At 42.8% G+C, this 24,331-nt stretch overlaps 1 protein-coding gene across 1 annotated transcript in view; it reads left to right on the top strand.

The window, feature by feature from the left end:
• The window catches only part of TRPM5 (transient receptor potential cation channel subfamily M member 5), a 549,888-nt gene extending 528,264 nt beyond the window's left edge, over window positions 1-21,624 (top strand). The window contains exon 24 of the mRNA XM_078683456.1: window positions 20,519-21,624. Coding sequence (XP_078539582.1) covers window positions 20,519-20,604 — 86 coding nt within the window. The 3' untranslated portion in view covers window positions 20,605-21,624. The remainder of the gene's footprint in view (window positions 1-20,518) is intronic.
• Window positions 21,625-24,331: the final 2,707 nt, after the last annotated feature.

Raw genomic sequence — 24,331 nt, 5'->3', positions numbered from 1 at the left:
TAAAGCAGGCATTGCTAGGTCGATAATGGATTGTAAAATGTAACCAAACTTGCTACTTCAAGTCTAAACATGTACTATAAGTCAATACAGAGCACGTAAGCATATATTTGTAGCATGTAGTGTTGTAGATCCATATTTGCCCACCTTCCTCAGTGGAAGACGGAAATAACGGAACATGTTTTATATTTTCTCTCACACTTTACTTCTTTAATAACTTGCACTGCACACGGTACAACACAGTAGTCTTCCTCTACATTCCACTTCCAGCTATCACCAACTGAGCAAAAAACAACCTGGGATGAAGTCGGTGCCCATGCATATTGTGGACGAAGAGAGGAGTGAATTAAAACTTCTGAGAATGAAAAAAAGAGTTGTAATGTCCTAGCCTAACACTAGATGGTAGCAGTATGCAGAGCATTTGACTTTACAGCCACACTACTAAGTTATTACTAACACAGACTTACACACATACAGGATAACATGTTCCTTACATTATCCTCAAGTATTGTGATCGAGACCTAAAATGAAACTTAACACAATGGTAGTGACAAAACGTTTTTTATTTGTAATTCTGAAAATCTGCATTCTGTCAAGGTCAGAGGGATAACCTGCACATCTGGTTTATGAGAAAAGTTAGATGTAAACAAGGCAGCCATGAAAGGACATGGCAGTGGTGCGAGTCAGAATGGCCTCGGAGTTGAGATGCTAACAACTCAAAGAGCACCATATTGGAGACACCTATTGCTGGTGTATTTGAAGCATGTGCATATTAGAGGACAGAAGAGAAATATAGGAAAGGGAACTGCTTCTGCTAGGCACATGGGAAATGCAACATAATAGCCATATTTATGCTCTTGGGGATTACAGTGAGACTTAAATTGAAGGAGTAAACAAAAGTGTTAACCACTACTATATGAAGAAAGTAGATAATGCCTGATCGCTTCGGTATTTTGGGTGGAGATAGCGCATTCAGACCCATTGTAGCCATAAGAAAATCATGTTTTGGAGAATCTTAATTACTTTTCTCAAAATAATCCTTACAACTAATACATTGCATGTGTTGGTAAGCCATTGCGTATCAACGAGTTGTTTTACTGTAATACAAAGAACATACATTATACCCACCCTGGCATTCGTCAAAGGAAACAAGTTACATACTTTTTTCATGAAATTTCCTGGGCTATTGACTTTCCAGGTTTCTTTTCCAATGTACTTCTCTTGTAATGTTACTTCCATGTTCATACATATGGATTTTCAGTTTTATTTTAGTCCTTTCTATGTAATCAGTCCGCATGGGCGGCGTGAGAATCAAGATGGCGGATTAACGCCGCCAAGCGAAGGAAGCAGTGCAGGGAGGCTCTTGACTTCTCCAATGCGGTTAATGAGGAGAGAGGAATATTGAACGAAAGAAAACGGTGAAAATAAGAGAATAGAAGTACTTGCAATCACGAGTGTCGTTTTTTACTGTGGAGGTTGCCGAGACTGCATGCTGAGACACCGACGCTGACACTCACGTAGATGCTTCGATTTTCCAGCCGGTGGGGGCTGCGGACGCTGCCGGTGTGGAGGCTCTCACTAACTCGGTCGCTCGTAGGTCGCTGGGCTCGGTGGGTGGTCCTTGCTCTGCTCCCGGCACAGTCTGGCGTCCGTGCACAGGAGAAGGCAGCGCATAACGGGGGACTGGAAGCGCAACGTAGGAGCGGGACAATGGCTCCAAAACTGAACACCCGTTCAACTCGGGCCGGGAAGACCATCAAAGCAGACTCCCCAACGGCTGTAGCATCAGCAAAGGTAACAAGCAGGGAGACTTCTGGCTCAGCCGGGGGGTAATGTGGAAACAGCCCAGCCCACAGCCGAGGCAGTATCTAAGGCTGTCTCAAAACTGCTGATACGACCTCCCACGTTTGTTTCAGATCCTAAGAATAGCAACAGAAATGATAGCAACAATGTTTCTGAGGTCTATTGTATATAAGATGCGGCGAATACTAGCTCGACTCTGCAAGCCAAAGAAACTTTGATGCTGCCTGAGAGCCTTCTTAGTAATGAAGGAGATAAAGATACATTCATCGCCCACGAACCGCTTGGAGATTTGAATAACGATAAAACAAGCGAAAGTGGGGATAAGGAGGACAGAGGCAATGAGGGCCCCGCCCTGACAGAGCAAGTGTCTCCACGCGCTGCAGGCAGGACAGAACTCTGTCTAGATCAAGTGAAAGACACCATGACGCCATTAAACTTAGACACTCTTAGGGATAGTGTAACAACTGAGGCTTCAGACATTAATGGAGCTTTCTCTGAAGAAACAGAGGCTGTAGAAGAGAGCCCAAACATTGAATACGAATAGATTTCTGACGAAGAAGATATAGGAACTATAAACAACAAGGCAAATACTACCAAGTCGCCTGGTTTGAAGAAAGGTAAAATGAAAGCCAAAGCTAAACTGAAGAAAGTCATCAGTAATTCTATGGCTAAGGATGTATCCATCTTGGGTAAAAAAAATAAACGGGGATGAGAGCCCCTTAAGGAAATGGATAAAGGTGAAATGAGGGGTCAAGAATATGGCTCTGAGACTATCAGGTACAAGTCCGGAAGAAAATATTAACCTAAAGGGCCAAACAAATTCATCTCTAAGATCTTCATGTTCCTTAGTGTTGATGCCCGATGTGACCCACCCCGATATATCTATAACTCCCACTGCTGGGACTAGTATTGATACAGACAAAGCTAACACCCCTGCTCGGGCTATTCCCTATTTACCAGCTACAGCCACAGCCACAGTCACAGCTACCACTACAGATGCTACCAACATCGCTCAGATCAGCCCATCTCCTATTATTAATGGCTGTGGAGGAAAGAGCTGGGGATATAGATACAACCTTAGATACCAGGCCGTTGGACACTCTTGCAGCAGGTACTGCGGCTACAGTCATTAGTGCCAACACTATCAATGCCGCCACTATCTCTTCTGTTTTAGATACCAACGAGTCGCTACATGAGGAAGAAGCTAGGGGTAAAGATTATCCAAACGCCTCCTCCACTGACTTAATCATGCGGACTCTAATGGCTCAACGGCAAGAGGGGCAACAATACTTGCTCCAGCTTCGGGAAGATAATTCTAAATTGCAGTCTTTCATGTTGGAAGTATCTAGCAAATTGGGGGGGGGGGGGTAACCCAGGAAATCGAAGAACTTAAGCAAAGAGTAGTGGAAGTGGAAGAAGGGGCTATTTGAACCGAATCTCTAACCCATTCACACACAGAACGAATAACTAAGCTAGAAGCTAAAGTAGAGGACATGGAAAATCGGGCAAGAAGATGCAATCTCTGTCTTTTTGGAATACCTGAGGGGTCCGAAGGTGCAGATCCCCGGTCCTATGTAGTGAAACTGTCCAGAAAGCATGTGTGGATTTGTCAGACTGGGACTGGGACTCACAATTGCAACGAGTACATAGACTGCCTCTTTACCAGAGAAACAAAGAAAGCAAATTTCCACGGCCTCTATTGATAAACTTTGGGAACTTTTTGCTGAGGCAGGCTGTGTCTTTAAAAGCTAGACCTAATAAGCCTGTCACAGTTGATAATGTAACTTTCTTTTTGTGCTCAGATTTGAGTAAAAAAACTATGGGTAGGCGTTGGCAGCTACGCCAGATAATCAACTCCTTTAAAGACATAGGATGTATTGTATATTTGCAGGAGCCAGCTTGACTTAAGGTGATTAAAAATGGCCAAGTACATTTCTTTACGGATATAAAAGAAGCTGAACAGGCACTAGTTAAATTTAGTTCCTAAATAGGTGCTGGAGATAATGAGGTCTATAACCTGCTATTTTTTTCGTATTTTCTTTGGGGGAATATGCTTACTTTTCAGTAAATAATGAATACCAAAAGAAATGCTTGACGTACGATTTGATATTGCTGTCTGTACACTTTCTCCTTATGAGGGTTAAATAATGATTTTCTTTTTGGGGGTAGTCGGTGGAAGCCTCCTTGTCTGTTACTTCATGACGCTGCCACTTCAGCGGCAGCAGGGTCTAGAGGGGTGTTCTCCCTACAGGGACTTAAGGGGGGGGGGGGTGGGTGTGTTGGAGCTGGGAGGGACTTTAACACCTTGAATGCTATGGGGATTTTTCCCCTGTGCTGGGAAATCATGAACACCATTATTCATGACGAGCTGGGCTCGTCATGAGCGTGCGAGGAGGCTACTGCATGACGAGCCCAGCTCGTCATGAGCGTCGAAGGGGTTAAGGGGGAAAAATGTATTGCAAGAGGAAGATATTGTCAATAGAAACGAAATGAAGCGTTTTTTTAGTATTAGCATACAGAGGAAAGCTAAGTATACGAATCATAAGATATGTCTATGTTTCGATGTTTAGTCTGGAACATAGCTGGTCTCAATAGCAAACATAAAAGGAGACTTGTGCAGGAAGAATTAAACATGTATAAACCCCATTTAGCTTTAATTTCAGAAACTCACATAGGGTTCCAGGACAGAAAACTCTGGAGGCAACTAGGCTATGAGCTTATTGTTTGTTCGACTTAATGCTTCTATCTGGGGGGTGGCAATACTGAAACAGAAACATTTAGCGATGGCAATCACTAGAACTGCGGCAGACCCCAGGGGGAGATGGGTGATTACTCAAGTTCAACTTGAATATAGTAATTATGTATTTTGTCTATTGCATGGGCCTAATATCGATGAACCCATGATGTATTACCAGTTAAATACAGAATTATTGGAATGGGATGGCGAATTGCTCATTATGGGGGACTTCAACTGTATTATGAATTACAAGTTGGATTCAACTAGGCACGGTACATTTTTAAGGATGCGTAAAGTCAGAGCCGCCATATTAGAACTAAGCCGAGTCCATAGCTTGAAGGATGTCTGGCGTTCCAAACACCCTAATATAGCAGGTTTCACGTACTACTCAGCGCCTCACAAAGTATGTTCCAGGATAGATATGATCTGGGCATCAAATCGAATTCTGGGCAACTGCAATATAGAACTTTGCCCGAGAATAACATCGGACCACAACCCCATTTTGTTAGAATTTAACATCTCTGACAAGAAACAAATGGCCAGGCAATTTACATTTCCTAGATACTTGTTCACAGATCCATTGTTCATTTTGCAACTAAAAGAACATATCAAGGAATTTATTGAAATTAACCTGAACTCCGCAGCAATTATTTCTGTTTGGGATGCCTGTAAATGCAGCATAAGAGGTTTTGCCCAACAATATGTCTTAAAAAAGAACACTGAGAGTAGGAAAGATACTAAATTAATAACCTCTAATATCTTAATGGTGGAGCTACAATTAGCAGAGGCTGTCACCCAAGGAAATCAAATTGAGGAACTAAGATTTGAGTTAGTGAAGCTGCAATCGGAAGTTAAGAAGACGTTAAGGGAGAGATATAGTGCAAAAATCCATAAATATCAACTGTCATAATATGAAGGTGGAGACAGAATAGGCAAAGTGCTAGCTTACAAAGTGGCAGATAAAAAAGCTAGAACCAACATAAAAACAATTAAAGGCTCTGATTCCCTTATGTATAACCAGACTGATCAAATTTTAGACCAATTTGCTAAATATTATCGCAATTTATATACTTCGGAAAACAACCCTACCAAGGAGAATATCTCTCAATATCTTAACTTACATAAGCCTAATCAACGGAACAATGAAGCAATCAGACAATTTAGCTTAAAGATAACACCTACTGAAAAAAAGACTGCTATTCTCTCTTTGCCCCCGGGTAAGGCGGCTGGGGACGACCTACTACCCATAGAACTATATAAGATATTTACCCAGGAATTGTTGACTCTTCTTGAGCTAGTAATATATTCTATTGGAGAAACTGGTAAGGCCCCTCTGTCATGGAAAACTGCGAAAATCGTATTTTTTCTTAAAAAAAATAAACCGCCGGAAGAATGTGGGTCATACAGACCAATTTCGCTGATAAACTCAGACGCAAAAGTCTTCTAAAAAATCTTGGCTAATCGATTAGCTCCTCTTATGCCTGAATTGGTTAGTAATCAACAGCATGGCTTTGTAACAGGGAGAGACACTACTGCCCATATCAACATGGCTATTACAGCGTTTGATGTAGCTTCAACTAATTCCACCCCACTCGGAATGATTATGCTCGATGTTGAAAAAGCATTTGACCGAGTGGGGTGGGAATATTTATGGGCAGTACTAAGGACTTATGGCTTGCATGGACAATATTTAGGATGGATTCGCTCGCTCTATGATCAACCAACGGCTAAGATTAGCTATGCAGGCACCAATTCTTCTAATTTTCCGGCAGAAAGGGGAACTAGGCAGGGCTGCCCCTTATCACCCTTCCTATTCGCCTTTTCTATGGAGCCCTTTTTAAAATCACTGGTTGCTCAAGATTACATCATCCCTATGCAACATGGAGGGAAAAGTCTAAAAATAACCGCATTCGCGGATGATATCGCAATTTATACCATTGATGTAGCTAAGGCTATTCCTGGGATTATTGAGGAAGCAACAAAATTCGGGGACATTTCAGGCTATAAATTAAATACAAATAAAACTCAAGTTATTGTTAATTATAAACCGGCGGGCCCGGTTCCTGGTTTATGCTTAAATGCGGTTTATTTAGGAATAAAAATGACAGCGAATATCGAGGAAATACTAACACTGAATTATGACTCGCTGTTAAAGGAAGTAACGCTCTATCTAAAAAACTGGCATAAGATACCACTTAGCCTGGAAGGGCGCATTAATCTGATTAAAATGAAAATTGGGCCTAAATTTCTCTATCTATTTAGAGCTATTCCATTGCAACCTAAAATTCTCTTTTTTTTAAAATTAGACGGTATTTGTCGTTTTATATGGGGTTACAAAAAGGCACGTAGATCAATCAAGCTTTTGAAATTGCCTATTGAAAAAGGAGGTTTAAATTTTCCAGATTTCAAGTTGTATTTATTCGCAACTTTTTTCCGTAGAATACGTAGCCTTATTAAAAGTGAAAGCTCGTTATTCTTTCATCAATTTATGTTGGGACCAGATTGCAAGCAATTTCTGTTGCGTGTCCATGACCCAAACTACTTCAAACGAGTAAAGTTCAAGACCGCAAAACACATTATAAAGATCTGGAACCAAATTATGATATTGGATAAGATATCTTTTTTTAACTCTGAATTACAAATATGGGGTAATCCCGGATTGCCTGGAATTTTTTCAGACGGAGTGGGGATTGTTTGGGCAGGGCATGGCATTAACACTCTGGGCGACCTCTACGGGTCTGATGGTCTACTAGGATTTACCTCACTGAAGCTTCTGTACAATCTAAATGATGGTATGTACTTCAAATATATCCAAATTAGGGACTTTTTAGTTCAGAAAATGAAATGAATCACTAAAATGCTTGTACTCAGATCGTACAAAGTCACTCATAAGTGAGAGCTATCGACATCTAATTCTAGGTAAGATTGAGGACTGTGGGAAAATGGCAATTAAATAGTCCGATAGATTGGGAATTAATATTAGCTCAAATCAGATCTCTGCTTCTCTCTGCCAAATTAATAAGGTAGTCCAATCTTCCAACTTAAGGTTACAACTATATAGAACCATTTGCCAACTATACTATACTCCCCAAAGAATCTTTAGCTGGTCATTAGGCAATCAACCTAATGAGCATACTAAGTGCCCTAAATGCAATCTGGAAGCGGCTGGTATAGAACACATGCTTTTCTCTTGTCCTGCACTTACCCCGTTTTGGGAAGGAATAACTAAGGCTTTAAGGACGAAACAAATCGCATCACCGCCGCCTTCCGCTCATTTGATTTTACTAGATATACAGGACACTAACAGTACACACAAAGATCTGATATCCATACTATATGCCTGTGCTAGGCTGGTTATAGCTAGATCTTGGATTACTACCCAGCCTCCACACGTTATGGAATGGTGGGCACTGGTCAGGGAAATCCACACTATGGAAATTGCATTAGCTAGTCCCCTTCCATGCTGATGACAAGCTCAGCTCGTCATCAGCTTTACCTACCCTGTGCGGATGACAAGGTGAACTCGTCACTCAACATGTTGATTTGGAAATCTCAGCGCACAGCGGGAAAACCGCTAGCGTCCAAGTGGTTAAGAGGATGTAGGTCATTGATAAGAAGGGAAAAGATATGGGGAACGTTTATGTGACCTGATTTACTGAATTTACGAGACCAGATCAATATCAATTTGTTTTTTCTCTTTTTAAATGCTTTGTCTCTCTTCTATTCTTTAAGTATGTATTGCTTTCCTCTGTTATTGTTATGGCGGAACGATTTACAGTCATTTACGTTATACCTCTGTAATGTTGGTGCTCAAACTCTCTCGTGCAATATCAATAAAAAAAAAAGGAAAAAAAAAAAGTAATCAGTCCGCATGGGCATTTAAACCTATATTACAAGTAGTGGGTTCATGTAGATAGCTGATGTCTTTTATGTTTTTCTGCTACATGCATGTGATGTGGCCTCTGCAAGAATTATGTTATTTCAACGTCTAGTTATAAAACAGAACCGTTCCGTTTTGACTTCAGCTGGTTGCTGAGTTCGTGTATTTGCCTTTGAAACCCTGCCTGTTTGCCTGCAGAAGCGGTGGAGTGGAGTATTCGATCTTTTACCTTCATCAAGGAGAGTGTGAGGCGTCTTTAACAGGGGCCGGGACTGCGAGACCCAGGGTTCCGCGCAGGATCAACGCAGCGCACCTGGAGTCTCTTCCCGCCCCTGCTCCTCCCCGTTTGCCTAGCCTGACCTGTGCCTTCATAACAGCTCGCGGCCCCCGCTTCGCGGGAGCCGCTCGCAGCTGGTTGCTGAGTTCGTGTATTTGCCTTTGAAACCCTGCCTGTTTGCCTGCAGAAGCGGTGGAGTGGAGTATTCGATCTTTTACCTTCATCAAGGAGAGTGTGAGGCGTCTTTAACAGGGGCCGGGACTGCGAGACCCAGGGTTCCGCGCAGGATCAACGCAGCGCACCTGGAGTCTCTTCCCGCCCCTGCTCTTCCCCGTTTGCCTAGCCTGACCTGTGCCTTCATAACAGCTCACGGCCCCCGCTTCGCGGGAGCCGCTCGCAGCTGGTTGCTGAGTTCGTGTATTTGCCTTTGAAACCCTGCCTGTTTGCCTGCAGAAGCGGTGGAGTGGAGTATTCGATCTTTTACCTTCATCAAGGAGAGTGTGAGGCGTCTTTAACAGGGGCCGGGACTGCGAGACCCAGGGTTCCGCGCAGGATCAACGCAGCGCACCTGGAGTCTCTTCCCGCCCCTGCTCCTCCCCGTTTGCCTAGCCTGACCTGTGCCTTCATAACAGCTCGCGGCCCCCGCTTCGCGGGAGCCGCTCGCAGCTGGTTGCTGAGTTCGTGTATTTGCCTTTGCAACCCTGCCTGTTTGCCTGCAGAAGCGGTGGAGTGGAGTATTCGATCTTTTACCTTCATCAAGGAGAGTGTGAGGCGTCTTTAACAGGGGCCGGGACTGCGAGACCCAGGGTTCCGCGCAGGATCAACGCAGCGCACCTGGAGTCTCTTCCCGCCCCTGCTCTTCCCCGTTTGCCTAGCCTGACCTGTGCCTTCATAACAGCTCGCGGCCCCCGCTTCGCGGGTGCCGCTCGCAGCTGGTTGCTGAGTTCGTGTATTTGCCTTTGAAACCCTGCCTGTTTGCCTGCAGAAGCGGTGGAGTGGAGTATTCGATCTTTTACCTTCATCAAGGAGAGTGTGAGGCGTCTTTAACAGGGGCCGGGACTGCGAGACCCAGGGTTCCGCGCAGGATCAACGCAGCGCACCTGGAGTCTCTTCCCGCCCCTGCTCCTCCCCGTTTGCCTAGCCTGACCTGTGCCTTCATAACAGCTCGCGGCCCCCGCTTCGTGGGTGCCGCTCGCAGCTGGTTGCTGAGTTCGTGTATTTGCCTTTGAAACCCTGCCTGTTTGCCTGCAGAAGCGGTGGAGTGGAGTATTCGATCTTTTACCTTCATCAAGGAGAGTGTGAGGCGTCTTTAACAGGGGCCGGGACTGCGAGACCCAGGGTTCCGCGCAGGATCAACGCAGCGCACCTGGAGTCTCTTCCCGCCCCTGCTCCTCCCCGTTTGCCTAGCCTGACCTGTGCCTTCATAACAGCTCGCGGCCCCCGCTTCGCGGGAGCCGCTCGCAGCTGGTTGCTGAGTTCGTGTATTTGCCTTTGAAACCCTGCCTGTTTGCCTGCAGAAGCGGTGGAGTGGAGTATTCGATCTTTTACCTTCATCAAGGAGAGTGTGAGGCGTCTTTAACAGGGGCCGGGACTGCGAGACCCAGGGTTCCGCGCAGGATCAACGCAGCGCACCTGGAGTCTCTTCCCGCCCCTGCTCCTCCCCGTTTGCCTAGCCTGACCTGTGCCTTCATAACAGCTCGCGGCCCCCGCTTCGCGGGTGCCGCTCGCAGCTGGTTGCTGAGTTTGTGTATTTGCCTTTGAAACCCTGCCTGTTTGCCTGCAGAAGCGGTGGAGTGGAGTATTCGATCTTTTACCTTCATCAAGGAGAGTGTGAGGCGTCTTTAACAGGGGCCGGGACTGCGAGACCCAGGGTTCCGCGCAGGATCAACGCAGCGCACCTGGAGTCTCTTCCCGCCCCTACCCCTCCTATAACAACGTGCCTCTGACGCATAGCGGGACGCGTGTGCGGGACGCCGGACGAAGCCCGGACAAAGGGCGGACAGTCTTAGACAGTCCGAGACAGGCTGAGACTGGACTGGGCACGTCACTCTGCCTTTGTCGAACCTGACTTTTTTACCATACAGTAAGACTATTAATCCCTGAAATACTTGTTCAACCTTTGTTAATTTGTACCGTATTACCGTGAATTTGTCTGTCTTGGCAGTTGGCTAAATATTAGGACTTAACACCAACCTCATTCAAAATGCCAAAGAAGAATGCTGTGGTGGGGGGTAATTCCATTGAAAACTATATGGTACAAGTAGTGTCAAAGATCAATAACGATAGGAGACAATCCCTAGGTCTTAGTCACTCCCCAATTTTATCTCCCTTAAGCCCTTCACCAGACTCACCATGGTTAGATATTCCATCTCAGGCTGAGGGAAGTGTAATTTTAGACTCCGAGACACCCGAAAATGGCCCATCAAACTTGAGTTTCAGTATAGCTCAGGATCAAGATATAGCTACGATCAATGTCTCAGACTCGCAGATAGTTGACCCTGAAGAAAACCATACTGTACAAGACAGTGAGCAGACAACCATAGAAGCCGATCCTCCTGTTCAAGCCCCAGCTCCTCGAGCGATTAGAAAGTGTAGGAAAACCCAATTACTTCGTGGTGGAGTATGTACAGGGAGGAAGAGGGCCGCGTCACCACTGAGAAGCAGGGAAAAAGGTAGGAGGAAATTAGAAGAGGACGAAAAATTAAATACGGATGAAGAGCTTATATCCAGGATAGCAGATTTAATTGACACCAAATTTAGAGCCTTAATTAAACCGGTAGTGGCCAAACTGGATAAGTTATCCGCAGATGTGAAAAAGTTGGGAGTAGATCAAAAGAAGTTAATGGAAGAAGTGTCTAACATATCCGGTACAGTTAAAAATCTGGCCATGCCTGTAAAAGAGGTATTTGGCCTCCAGCCGGATACAGGCACAATTCCTAACATCGCAAGGTTAAATTACTCAGATCAGACGCCAAATACCGCATCCAACCAGTCACCGTCAAGGGACATCCACCCTCCACAACCACCAGAAATAACCCTTCCAAGAGCAGAAGAAGACACACTACACTTCATTGAGGACGCAGCCCCTTTAGTGCTGGTTTTAGCAAATGCTCCTCCTCTAACACCGGACCAAACTGAATCACCCACGGCGCTAACAAGTAAAGCCCTGCACTGGCTATCGGGCAATATGCGGTTGGCCCCATGGGGGAAGCAACAGCTAGCCAGAGATATTAAATCAGCCAGAAGGGCCACTTGGATAGGCCAAAACCCCAAAAAATTTAAAGGCGACTGCATAATTATTACCTTTGTAAACTCTGCAGTCTTACCAAATATCCTTCCAAACATTCTACCACCACAACGAAGGAGAGGTACTATCATCCCTCTCACTCTGGAATTTTTTGGTAAAAAACAAAGGAGTATGACATACCCTAAGCCTAATCATACCTACATTAGACCATTATGGCCAGAAAAAACAAATGGTTGGGGCTTTGATGTACCAGTAAATAACTGGGGTTATAGCAGGGACGGATATGACCAACCTCCACGACCATATCATACAGATCCCCATTACTTTAATATCCCCACTTCCAATAGGTATGATATTTTCTCTGCGGAGGGTGGGCTGGATGGGGTAGAATGACTACCAGAAGACGTAGGCATAGTGAATGTGAATGCTTATAGTACTGTAATCCCTACTAATCCACCTGCAAGAGAGAATTTGAATAGAACACAATGTGAACGTCAAAAATGTGTGGAGGGACTTTCATTGTTATCATGGAATATAGCTGGACTTTCTGATAAAATGCAAGATAAAGACTGGCTGCACTATGTTAAAAAATATCCCATGATATGTCTTCAAGAAACCTGGGTAGTGGGGAAAAACCTGTACATTGAGGGATATCAGAGCTTCATAATCCCGGCAATACCATCTGCAAGTGGAAGAGCTAAAGGGGGTTTGGCCATCTTTGTCAGTTTGTCGCTTATATGTCACAAAATTGAACACAAATCTGGTAACAATAACTTACAGATTTTGGAATTCAGAAGGGGTAAAACTAATTTTGCACTGATTAATTTTTATAATTCTGTGAACCAGGCTGAGATTGCAATATAGAAATCTTACGTGATCTGCTAGGGGCAATTGATAGTTCTCTGCCATGCTCTAAAATTCTAGTAGGTGATTTTAACACACATTTATGTGGGAACCCTAGCGTGGGACCTGTTGGACAATTGGGTTGTAACAGCATGGAAGGAATACACTTTGAACACTCGCGGAGGGGTACAGGGTTAAATGAGTTAATGAATGAAAACAATCTATCCACGGCAATGTCGACAGTACCTGATCAAACTGTATTCCCAATCCCTACTTTTAAAGGTCATGCCACAGGTACATATATAGACCACATTCTCATTTCAGCTGACTTTGTTAATATCATCGAGGATTTTAGGATCCTCATGAGTATTTACAGCGACCACAACCCTTTATGCATCACTATGGGCATGAGCCTACTTGAGAAATGCAATCCTCGAGAGGACCGAGGCCTTTTAAAATGCATTAATGGGAAGCGTCGTTTAAAATGGGCAATGGTGGATTGCGATCAATTTTATACCTCTATTAGTGCAGTTTGTAATAAAGAATTAATGATATGTACATCTCCTACATCAGCTCCGTTGCAAATCTTGACTTCATTTAAGGAGATTGCTAACAAGGTGGAGTCTTTTCTAATGGTACCCAATAAGGGGAGAATAAATTCAAATTGCAATCCAAAATGGTTTGACAGTGATTGTTCAAAGGCTAGTCGCGAGCTGAAGAAAGCCTTAAAAACAAAACCGAGAGATCCATTGATCATTAGGGGTTTGCGGAATGATTATAAGAAATCATTGGCTACTCGCAAGCGAGCAGTTAAAAAAAGTGTATGGGAGTCACTTCTAGAACCCGAGACTTTAAAAAATAGCTCGAAGTTTTGGGAGATAATCAATAATCCAATATTTGATTGTCCTACCATCCCAAATGTGGGCACAAACATATCAGAGGACGAATGGATAGACCATTTCAGTTCTATTTTTATAAATAATGAATCACAGGCAGAATACAACTCAGGTACAGGTAGAGATATCTCTCTATGTTTCACAAATGAGGAAATAGTTAAAGGAATTAAAGGTTTGTCAAATAACAAGGCCCCGGGTCCCGATGGACTTCCGCCTGACCTCTTTAAGTCACGCGAAGCACTATGGGCGCCGGTACTCACGGCAGTACTTAATGCAGCGGTGTTATGTGGATGCCCAAAATCATGGGGGGTATCTACAATAGTCCCTATATTCAAGAAAGGAGACCGTAGCAGCCCGGCCTGCTACAGACCGATATCGCTAATAAATTCTGTGGCAAAAGTGATAGGTGGAGTCATTTTAAATAGATTGACTAGTTGGTCAGAGGAAAATAATATATTATCTCCAATCCAGTATGGTTTTAGGCCTGGACATTCTACCATTTCCCAATGTCTGAATTTGTATCTTATTGTCGGGAAGTACACCAAGGCTCGAAGAGGAACGATTCATATGGCGTTTATGGATCTCTCTTCGGCCTTCGATTGTGTGAACCGTGGGAAGCTCTGGGGCGCCATGGAAAAAATGGGCGTGGACAAAAACCTAGTAAACTTTCTAGAAGACATGCATTCAGATACCAAAGCGAATGTCAGATACACCGAGGACCTAAAAGTGACCAAAGATTTTGGAGTGTTTCGGGGCGTCCGGCAAGGATGTATTCTGGCCCCGTTCCTCTTCAATCTATATATTAACGACCTGGAAGAGACCCTTTTAAGTACCAACATAGACTATCCATACATTGGTCGAAAAGGTCTGCCGGTTTTATTATATGCGGACGACGCAGTCCTTTTATCTAGAACGGCCAATGGACTCCAAATTTTATTAGATTCCTTTTACACATTTATGAAGACCAGAGATTTAAGTATTAATAACACTAAATCCTACATAATGAAGGTAGGTTATGGTTTTAAAAAACCAAACCACCTAAATGTAGCTGGAGTGGAAATACCTGTAACACACACATTCTCCTATCTCGGGGTCCTCTTTGACAGTCAACTTAAATGGGGACCCGTGATCCAGAAAAAGAAGGGAGACGTTTCAAGGGTAAACGCGGCTATATTGGATTTCTCAAAAAAGCTGGGAAATAGCCCAGTTGCCGCTCTACTCCAACTATATAGGGCCAAAAGTGTAACCACAGCTTGTTACGGCAGTGAAATATGGGGATACGTTCCCTCGGACGTACTCCAGGTAATTGAAAATAATTTTTTAAAACAGATTTTAAGGGTCCCAAGGGGTACAGCAAACTATTCTGTGCATGAAGAACTGGGGGTTCCGTATGTTAGCGATAAAATTGCATTGAATCCCATTTTATGCTGGATGAACAGCTGGTTAAATGACAATATCCCCATGACCAAGCTTATTTTAAGAGAAGCTCTTACATGGGATAACAGGTTGGAGGTTCCCTGGCTTAAATATTTATCTAAATGTTTTACTGATTTAGGCCGTCCTGAACTCTTTTTATGTCCGGAATCCATCACTAAAATGGATCTTATTACGGTCAAAAATGCTTTTATTGACTCTAGACAACAGGAAAGGGAATCATGTGAACTAAAAAAAGAAAGTGTACGCAATCACATACTAATTAAAAGCACTTTGCTTATGGAACCCTACCTGACATGGCAAATGTCGAGTTACGACCGTTTCCTGTTAACAAGGTTCAGGTTCAACCTGTTTCATTTTTTGCTGGCGGTACCTAGGGGTTCTCATCGAGGTCAAGTGTTGCCGGCTTGCGGCTGCGACGATAAGTCTCCGCAAGATCTGGCACACTTTTTGTTTTTTTGCCCCTTTTATGCTGTACCAAGGAAGCTATGCTTGAAACCCTGTTTGAAAAAATTGAACTTCCAACAATTCCGTCCTGCACAACATTTTTTACAGCTGCTAAATTGTGATTACACTTTGTTTATATGTAGTTTTTTAAGAATGGCGATCAAATTTAGAAACAGTATGGAAGGATAATAATACTGTTACTGTTATTTATAACTGTTGTTAAAGGAACACTATCTTTAAACGGTCTTCAATATCTTGATATAGTGTTGTATTTTTAACTCTGTGTTTTTTATTTGTAATTGATTACGTTTTTTTTTAAGATTATGTGTATGTCATGTTATTATTTGTAATGTAAATACTTTTATGGTTGTCAAATCGAACAACCGAATAAAGTTATTTGACTTGACTTGACTTGACTTTCTATTGTTCCATAATGGTAGTTCTGGGATTGCAGCACACTGTGTTTAAATGTTTAGGCCGTTAGTATGCAAATAAAGGAAGTTGTTCCAATATGCATTTGAAATCTGGTACAGTGTTATGAAATTTTCAGGGCCCTAGGACTGCTTTCCCAACAGTGTTTACTTCATTTAGATGATGCCGCTCCTGGGTTTTCAGGTTTGGGTTTCTTCGTCCCTAAAACACTTCTCTTATATGTGTGGCTACTCTGTTTTGCTTTTTCTAGCGCTTCGTTGGCGTATTCTCTTTATATATATTGCGAATCATGTGTTCTTTCTCCTTGTACTCGTTGAGGGTAGGTACTATTTGTTTAGCCTCCAAAAGCTGAATCTGTGGTATGTGTTAATGGAGAGGTTTTGGGTGAAAACCGGTAGTTAATACGTCTCTTATAGTGTTTGGTTTTATTGTATGCAGAATTTATGGTTTCTCCTTTTTCTATAAATAGGTAGACGTCCATAAAATGTTTCTGCTCATTCTTGTTTATCAAAAGTGAAGCTTTTATAGGTTGGTTCATAGAACCACTCTCTCCTTCAGAAATCCTGTGGACGGGTTCTGGTTGTAAACTCCTTTAATTCACTGACTCTCCTCACGGAGGTTGTGATACTTTCACAGAAAAGTATTTTCTAGTGGCTGGATTCACATGGGCTTTTGACAGGTTGGGACAGGGCCATTTTTAGCTCCCGTTTCACTGGCAGAAAGGTCTCCATGAACTGCAATATCTGTCAATAGCTGACACATGGACCGACACTGAACTGTACTTGAGCCAAATTTGGGCTACATGCAGTAAGTTTGGTAATATTTGTGTGGCTGAGACACACTCATGGTATAAGGACGAGGTAACATGGTTCCAGCTTGATCTTGCTAATGCTATTCGGGATGAAGGGAAGTGGTGGGAAGGCATGTGCAAAGGTCTTGTGAAACGCCCTCTACGCCTGAATCAACAAAACTGTTCACCACAAGCTCCAAACCATCCAGAACACCGCAGCCTGACTCGTCCTCGGGACACCGCGCCACAAGCACATGACCCAACACTTACGAGGCCTCTACTGGCTCCCCGTCGAAAAAGAAGATCACCTTCAACTCCACACCTACAAATCCCTCAACAACGTCGGACCCAAATACATCAATGAGAGATTATCCTTCCACATCCCCAAGAGGAACCTCAGCTCCGCGGACCTCGCCCTGGCAGATGTTCCCCGCATCCGTAGAAACAAAACTGGCGGGAGAGCTATCTCCTACATAATAGCAAAAACCTGGAACGAGCTCCCTGTGAACATCAGACGCTCACCAACCCTGCACACATTCAGGAGAGACCTCAAGACCTGGCTCTTCGAGTGACCCGGAGCAGCCGCTCTCATCCCCCCCCCCCCCCACACACACAGCACCTAGAGACCCTCATTGGTGAGTAGCGCTCTATATAAACCCGATTGATTGATGCATTCGAAATGTTCCCCCTTCCACCAGGGTTGCCAATGCCAGCTAGCATTAAACTGACATTGTGTGTTAATTTCACTGGTAAAGAGATCTAGTTCGGGCTTGCCCCAGTTGCATTTGTCCAGTTCCTATTTTTGACACTCTTGTTGAAATGCTGGGTACCTCAGCCCAATCACCCTTTTTACCTGACAGGTTCTCTACCTTCAGTGTGATTTTGGGCTGAATGATCTAATTCCAGAGATGCTGGACCTCCTCCATTAGAACAGGTTACCTTGTTTCATTTTAGGATGTACATGTTAGTGATGATTTGCACCGACGAACACTGAATCCGGAGGAAGAGTGACTGTAGTCCTCTTTGGATGGCTCTCAGCTCCAGAACTTTGATGTGCAGATGCTTTCCTTGAAATGTCCACCAGCCGTTTTTGCAGACAGCTCCTGCAGGTGGGTTTCCCAGTCTTCCATTGACCAGGGTGTTTTCATTACCAAAGGAGTGCCCTGCAGCCAGAACCGCAGACCCACCCAAATGTTGCATCATAGACAACCAAAAAGGTTTTTCATTTGAGGCATGACACGATCTGGTCATTGAAGGAACCAGTGTTCATTGGGTATCCAATTCCTCCTACATTTGTCGCACCTGGAGGCATCAGTAAGGGAAAAGCGGAATGCTGAATTACAATCTTCAGAAGCAATTTGTCCAATATACTGTTGTAGAGTGCAGTTTTTGAAACTGGTGATCCTTGGACTGAATTCAGTGGATGCGTCCTTCTTAACAGAGGGTGTTCCCTCATTGTCATATTTAGGATGCCACCCAGGCACTGGCTGCAGTGAACGATGAGTCGTCCTCATTCTGCGTGAGACCCAACCTGTTGCAGAGCCAACGGGTGGCATTTTTGGAGGCCACTGCTTTGAGAAGCCAGTCATTGAGGTAAGGGTAGACTTAATCACCCTCCTGTCTCGGGAAGACGGTCATCGGTGCCATACTCTTTATGAAGATTCATAGCACAGATTTTAGCCTGGAGGGTGAAATTTTGAATTGAAGCAGCCAGCTTCCCCACATTATAGGAACATGAGATGTTATAAAAGTTCAATGACATCAAGAATTCTTCTTGAAGCAATTGGAAGACCAACTGGGGGGTGACGAATTCAACTGACATTAACTTGAAAGTGAACACCAGTCTCCCTTTTTCGGACAATAAACAACATTGAATGGAAAACCTGGTTTTACCGCGATTTGAGGATGAACTTCAGAGCCCCTTTCTGTTGCATTGAGAGCATTTTGGCATGCAGCAGAGGAGGATGTTGCTGGTTTGTTTTCTGTCTGAGAAGACCTTTGAAGAAATGTAAGGGTATGACCCAATGTGATGGAACATCAGCCCAGGGCTTAGGCAGAAATCTTCCATTCATACCCACCGGTGGGCTGTGGGAATGAGGGTATGGTGGTTTGTGTCCAGAGGATTAGAATGGCCAGTGCCTTTTCTTCTAGCAGAGTGCCCAGAGTTCAATGATCTAAGAGTGTATCTTTGCTGAGACAGATGGTGATCCTTACACTCCATATAATGCTTTTGTGATTATTATGCTTTGTTTTAGTTCAAGGGCTGTTAGCCCCTGTGAAAAAATGTGAACCATAGCTTTAAGTACCCTAAAACTATTGCTGGTGCCGACATAGCTGTGCTCTTTCGACATCTACCAGTTTCAGTATCCATCTTGATGTGCTTCCTTGTGTTGTTGCCCACATGGTAACTGGCATCACTTCACCATTAAACAGCATAGCCAGTATTCTGCTTTGCACCTCCAGTGTAATGGAGCGACAAGAAGATCTAACTTGACTCTGGTACGTACCACCCCTCGTTCGTCTGAAGCCATTGTTGGCCACTTCTAACCAGGCATCAATGAGGGGTGCTGCAGCTTGTTCCCTTGCAGGATATCATTCGATGGAACTGGCTGCTACTGATAGAGCAAACACAATGCTAATGACCATGTAATGCATAAGGCCACTTTATAATAGGTCATTCCTAGTGTCTGGTCACAATTTCAATAATTCTTAGTTGTCATTCGTTTGTAATCTTAAATTCAATGTAAGGGCAGTTGGGCTGCGCGATGCTACAGGTGATTGGGTATTCCAATAGAATGTAGACTACAGAATAGAGTGGCACCCAAATAATGTGGACCAAAATATTGTGAAGGTAAGTATATATGTAAGCATAGGTTTACTATACATAACTCAACACATTGGTGATATAGATCTTAAAAGATATGAGAAGATAGGAGTAGAACACCTATACTTTCCTACTTATACTTACCTTTACATTAATCTGGTCCTCTATATTTAGGCCCCGATATTTTGGTCCCACGAAATGTTGGTCCTTAGTTTTTGACAAACAACCAGCTAAAGGCCTGTGGGACCTTACAAGGCGGTGGGCAATCTAAGAACAGGGCAAGCACTTGGTCACTCATGAGTGGGTCACACAGGGCTAAGCCCTGGTGGAATGTTCCTTAGGTCTCTGCCTGAGATAAGTAGGGGAGGACAGGCAGCAGTGGTGAGGGCCACGTGCTGCAGTTTGCCTCATTGTGATGTCTTTTAACCGGCAAAAACAAATAATGTGGCAGTCAGTGGCCATGAACGCATGTTCTTTCTGAAATGCTATATATTAAAACTATTACTGTTCTGCTCATATGATACAGCAATTGACGTTCTGCTCGGCTCATGCCATATGGTCTAGTTCGTTTTGATTGCACATTTATATTAGTTTTGTTCTGCTGCATCATTTTAATGAGGTAAACAATTCTACTGTAATATAACAAGGTAGATGGTATCTGTAACCACCACTTCCCCTCCTTCCGCACACCTCCCTTGCCTATTCTGCAATAATGCTTATTCACAAAGCTGCAGAGGATAAGGTATTCCTGTAGTTTCTTGACAGGTAAATAATTCCCAATGGAGTGTGTCAGTCATTGCCAGAAATGCTACTTACCTTTGTGTTACTCTGGTCAGTAAAATACTATACAATGCAAACCTGATAACAATGGCAGTGATTTTTCTCTAATTTTTTTTCTCTTCTACTGTTAGGTTTCAAGGATAAGGACCGGAACCAAACGAGCTCTCAAGAAAGAAGCAAAGACACTGACCAGAAGAAGCACTTGAAAAAACAATAATGTACAAAAGGATCGTTTGCGATTGCGCTTATATGTCATTTCTGCGCCCTACAAAGTGTTGTTTTTTCAGCCATGTATGACAATCCCTCAAACAGCAGTGCAACACATTTCACGAAGAACAGCTGTAGCACTTTTTTGTACGTGAAACGTAATACAGAATGCTAGTCAGGGCATTATTTATAGGAACAACGTGTTTTAAAAAAGTGAATATGGCTCCATCAGATTCTCTTACACATGGACGGCATTTTTAGTTTTTAAGGTGTAGCATCTGCTACCCCTTCCACTGCCTTTCTTCCCCTATTCTCAGGGGTCCTAAAGATAGCGAGTTGGAAAGAATGGAAAAGTAAACTGGGTTCAAAACCCCTATTTACTTTCTGTTATCTCCTTTCCTTAAGTAAACCGGCAGCAGGTGCAAATAGGTGGCTATTGAGGGGGTACATCTAGGACACGGGTTTCCCCGAGATGCAATTTGAAAGTCAAAGGGAGAGCGATGTCACTTCAGCCACCCCTGCTATTTTGAAAAATTGATGACCATGCTTTTTCACAGTACAGACTAAAAGGGCTATTCACAAAGGTAACTTACACTTGTGAGCAATTTACAAATATATGTTACTCTTCCACTTTTGAGTAACATTATTACTTTTGTCTATTCACAAATTCTGAGTGTAAAGTTACTCAAAAGGGTAGATTTACACACCACCCCTACTAAAGTGTAACTTCTTCCTGACAAAATGAAATTGTAAGTCCAGCGCTGCACGTTGTCAACCACTGATTGATATTGCAACATGCTGCTTTCAAAATAATGGAGATAGGGACTTTTTTTTATTAAAGAATAAAACTACTTTTAATTATTTCTATACATTACTTTTAATCATTTTCCATGCATAATAAAAACAATTATGTTGTTTACTTTTTTGACAATTTAATTTTTAATTTAAACTTATGAAAAATAATATTAATTTAATATACTCACATTATTTAAATATTTAATTCATACTGAATAGTTCTATAATATTTTTTCTTTTGTACTACATTTAATATTTAAAACGATTTGACAATAATATTTAACATTTACATATTTGTACTAATTTACCACAAAGTTTGATAAAAAAAATGTATTTTTCCATATACTTTACCATAGGGGGCTCTCCATCTTGACTGTAGAGTCACCCTATGGAGAAGTATAGGGAAAAGTGAAAAAGAAAGAAAAAAACTACAAAAATGTTTGTAAAAAGATTTTATAAATAAGTAATACATGTTTTGTTTATAGATTTTTTGTAACAGTAACTTATACGTATTTATATTTTAATTATTTTATTATTATTAATTTAACATTATTTTAAGACGCAACCTCCATTATTTTCTAAGCAAGGATGTTGTAGTACTAGTGTGTGGTGCTGGACTTACTCCACTTCTGAGATGGAGCAATTTACTACTGTTTTGGGCCCCTTTGTGGCTGTAGTAACCTTAGACATGTAGTTTGTAAAAAGCAATCGGCTTCCATTTTTGTGGGAGGAGCAGGTTCTTTCCTAAATCCCTCCCTAGCACTCCTTAAACCCCTCCTTATTCCTCCTCAAACTCCTTCCATTCAGTAGTAGGCATGCCCCTTTATTCCAGTCACTCCCCTGGTCCCTTCCACATTTACTACAAAGTAGTAAACTTGCATGTGTGAGCATCTCACCATAAAAAAGATAGGAGTAGGGGTGGAATTTACACTGGTAGGTTTGTGACTAGTATTTTGTAGTGCTTTAGCTGTACTATTCGAGTACTGCTAAATGTACTACAAAATACAATTTGTGAATAGCCTCTTACTATGTTCCCATTCATTTAGTCATGTTAAGTGAGAGATTTATGCAATCAGTTCATTTTATATTAGCATATATGTAACACCTTGATTGCTTACCAGTGAAATTGATTTACAGAAGAGCACTATATTTTTCACTATGTTTGATGAGTGTTTTTGTCAATTATTTTTCAATACATTCTTCCTATACAATTCACGGAGTATATGTTTAACTTTATTTTTAGTTTGAAAATGTGAAGTTTTTTATTGCATTTCTCATTGTGTCCATTTAGCCAATGCAATGCAATTCTGTATGTACATACTGTCAAATGAACCTCTGGTCATCTCCAGTTCCCTCACCTCTCGAGTGAGGTAGTAGACCTGCATGAAAATGGAATACTTGTGAACAGTGCTGTACTAGAAAGTGACACCACTATGGACCAAACAAAGAATGGGCATAGAAGTATGAGCGACCTATTGTTAACTCAAAGGTGCCTCACAGTGCTATGCAGAGGACACGGCAAAGTTTAGGGCCTACAACGTATATCGGATGACAGGTTGATTTTGATTTCTGTTCTTACTACCGTCCTGGGGCAGGCACCTTTGGATGAGAATATATCTACATTTGCCCCATGATAAATGAGAAAACGGCCGGCACCTGGATTCCCCCACTCACCACATGCACAAATTCCAAGAGGTGGGCGAAAAGCCCTGTCAGGAAGGATGAGTGAGGAGTGAATTGTGGTGATCCCCATAGCAGGGAGGGACCCTGTGGAGATAGGTTCATATCACCCTTGATCCATGATTAGTACAGACACTAAAATTATTAGCAAGCTCCAGGGCCATCGGCTGTCACCATTAATACACAAGGCTCAAACAGGGTTCATATGCAACAGAAGCACTATCTTCAACCTCCACAGGTTGGTGCAGGTAGAGCATTATCAACGCACACAAGGTTTAGACTATGCAGTACCTTCACTCGACCTTGTGAAAGCTTTCAATACCAAAAGGTGGTAAGGAAAATGCTACTTACCAGTATGCATCTGTTCTTGGCATGTAGAGCTGCAGATCCACACACTTTGCATTAGATCGCCATCTGGTGTTGGGCTCGGATGGTTGCACCTTGTTGTTCTCTTGGAAGAAGTCTTTGTAGTCACGAGATAGGTGACTCCTCCCTTGGACACTGTGCATGGGCATCGACTCCATCCTCAGATTGTTTTTCGCCATGATGGGAAATGATAGAGTTAGTAGAAAAGTAAAAGATGTCCATGTGTGTATATCTAGGTAAGATAGTACTTGAACAGATACAGGTCCCGGGGAGGTGGGTGGGTTTGTGTGGATCTGTAGCTCTACATGCCAAGAACAGATGCATACTGGTAAGTAGCATTTTCCGTTTGAAGTATATGAGCTGTCACACACTTTGCATATACTGCAGTATCTCCCCTAGCGGTGGTCACCTATATCGGTTGCAGTAGTTTGAAAGAGTGTTTTAAGAATAGCTTGACCCACAGAAGCTTGTTTCTTGGCCTGCACGTCAACACAATAGTGTTTAGTGAAGGTGTGTGTTGTAGACCATTGTTGCTGCCTTACAAATGTCTTCTAGGGGAATGTTCCCTAAGAATGCCATAGAAGCCCCTAGTTTGTGTGTTGAATGCACCCTAGGGGGAATTGTCAATGTGCGTTTAACTTATTGGTAGCATATTTGTGTACATTTAACAATCCACCTTGCAATTCCAGCTTTAGAGGTGGCTACAAACAATTGTTTTGTTTTTCTAAAGGATTTAGTCCAGTCAATGTAATGAAGTAGAGCTATTTTGACGTCTAGTGTGTGAAGAGCTCTCTCTGCTACAGAATCTGGGTTTTGAAAAAACACCGGTAACTCTACCGATTGGTTAAGATGAAACGTAGTGATGACTTTAGGAAGGAATTTTGGATTTGTTCTGA

The sequence above is a fragment of the Lissotriton helveticus genome, chromosome 3_1 (assembly GCF_964261635.1).
Source record: "Lissotriton helveticus chromosome 3_1, aLisHel1.1, whole genome shotgun sequence".
Taxonomy (NCBI): Eukaryota; Metazoa; Chordata; class Amphibia; order Caudata; family Salamandridae; genus Lissotriton; species Lissotriton helveticus.
Note: the sequence above shows the minus strand (reverse complement) of the source record. Positions and strands in the feature narration are given on the sequence as shown.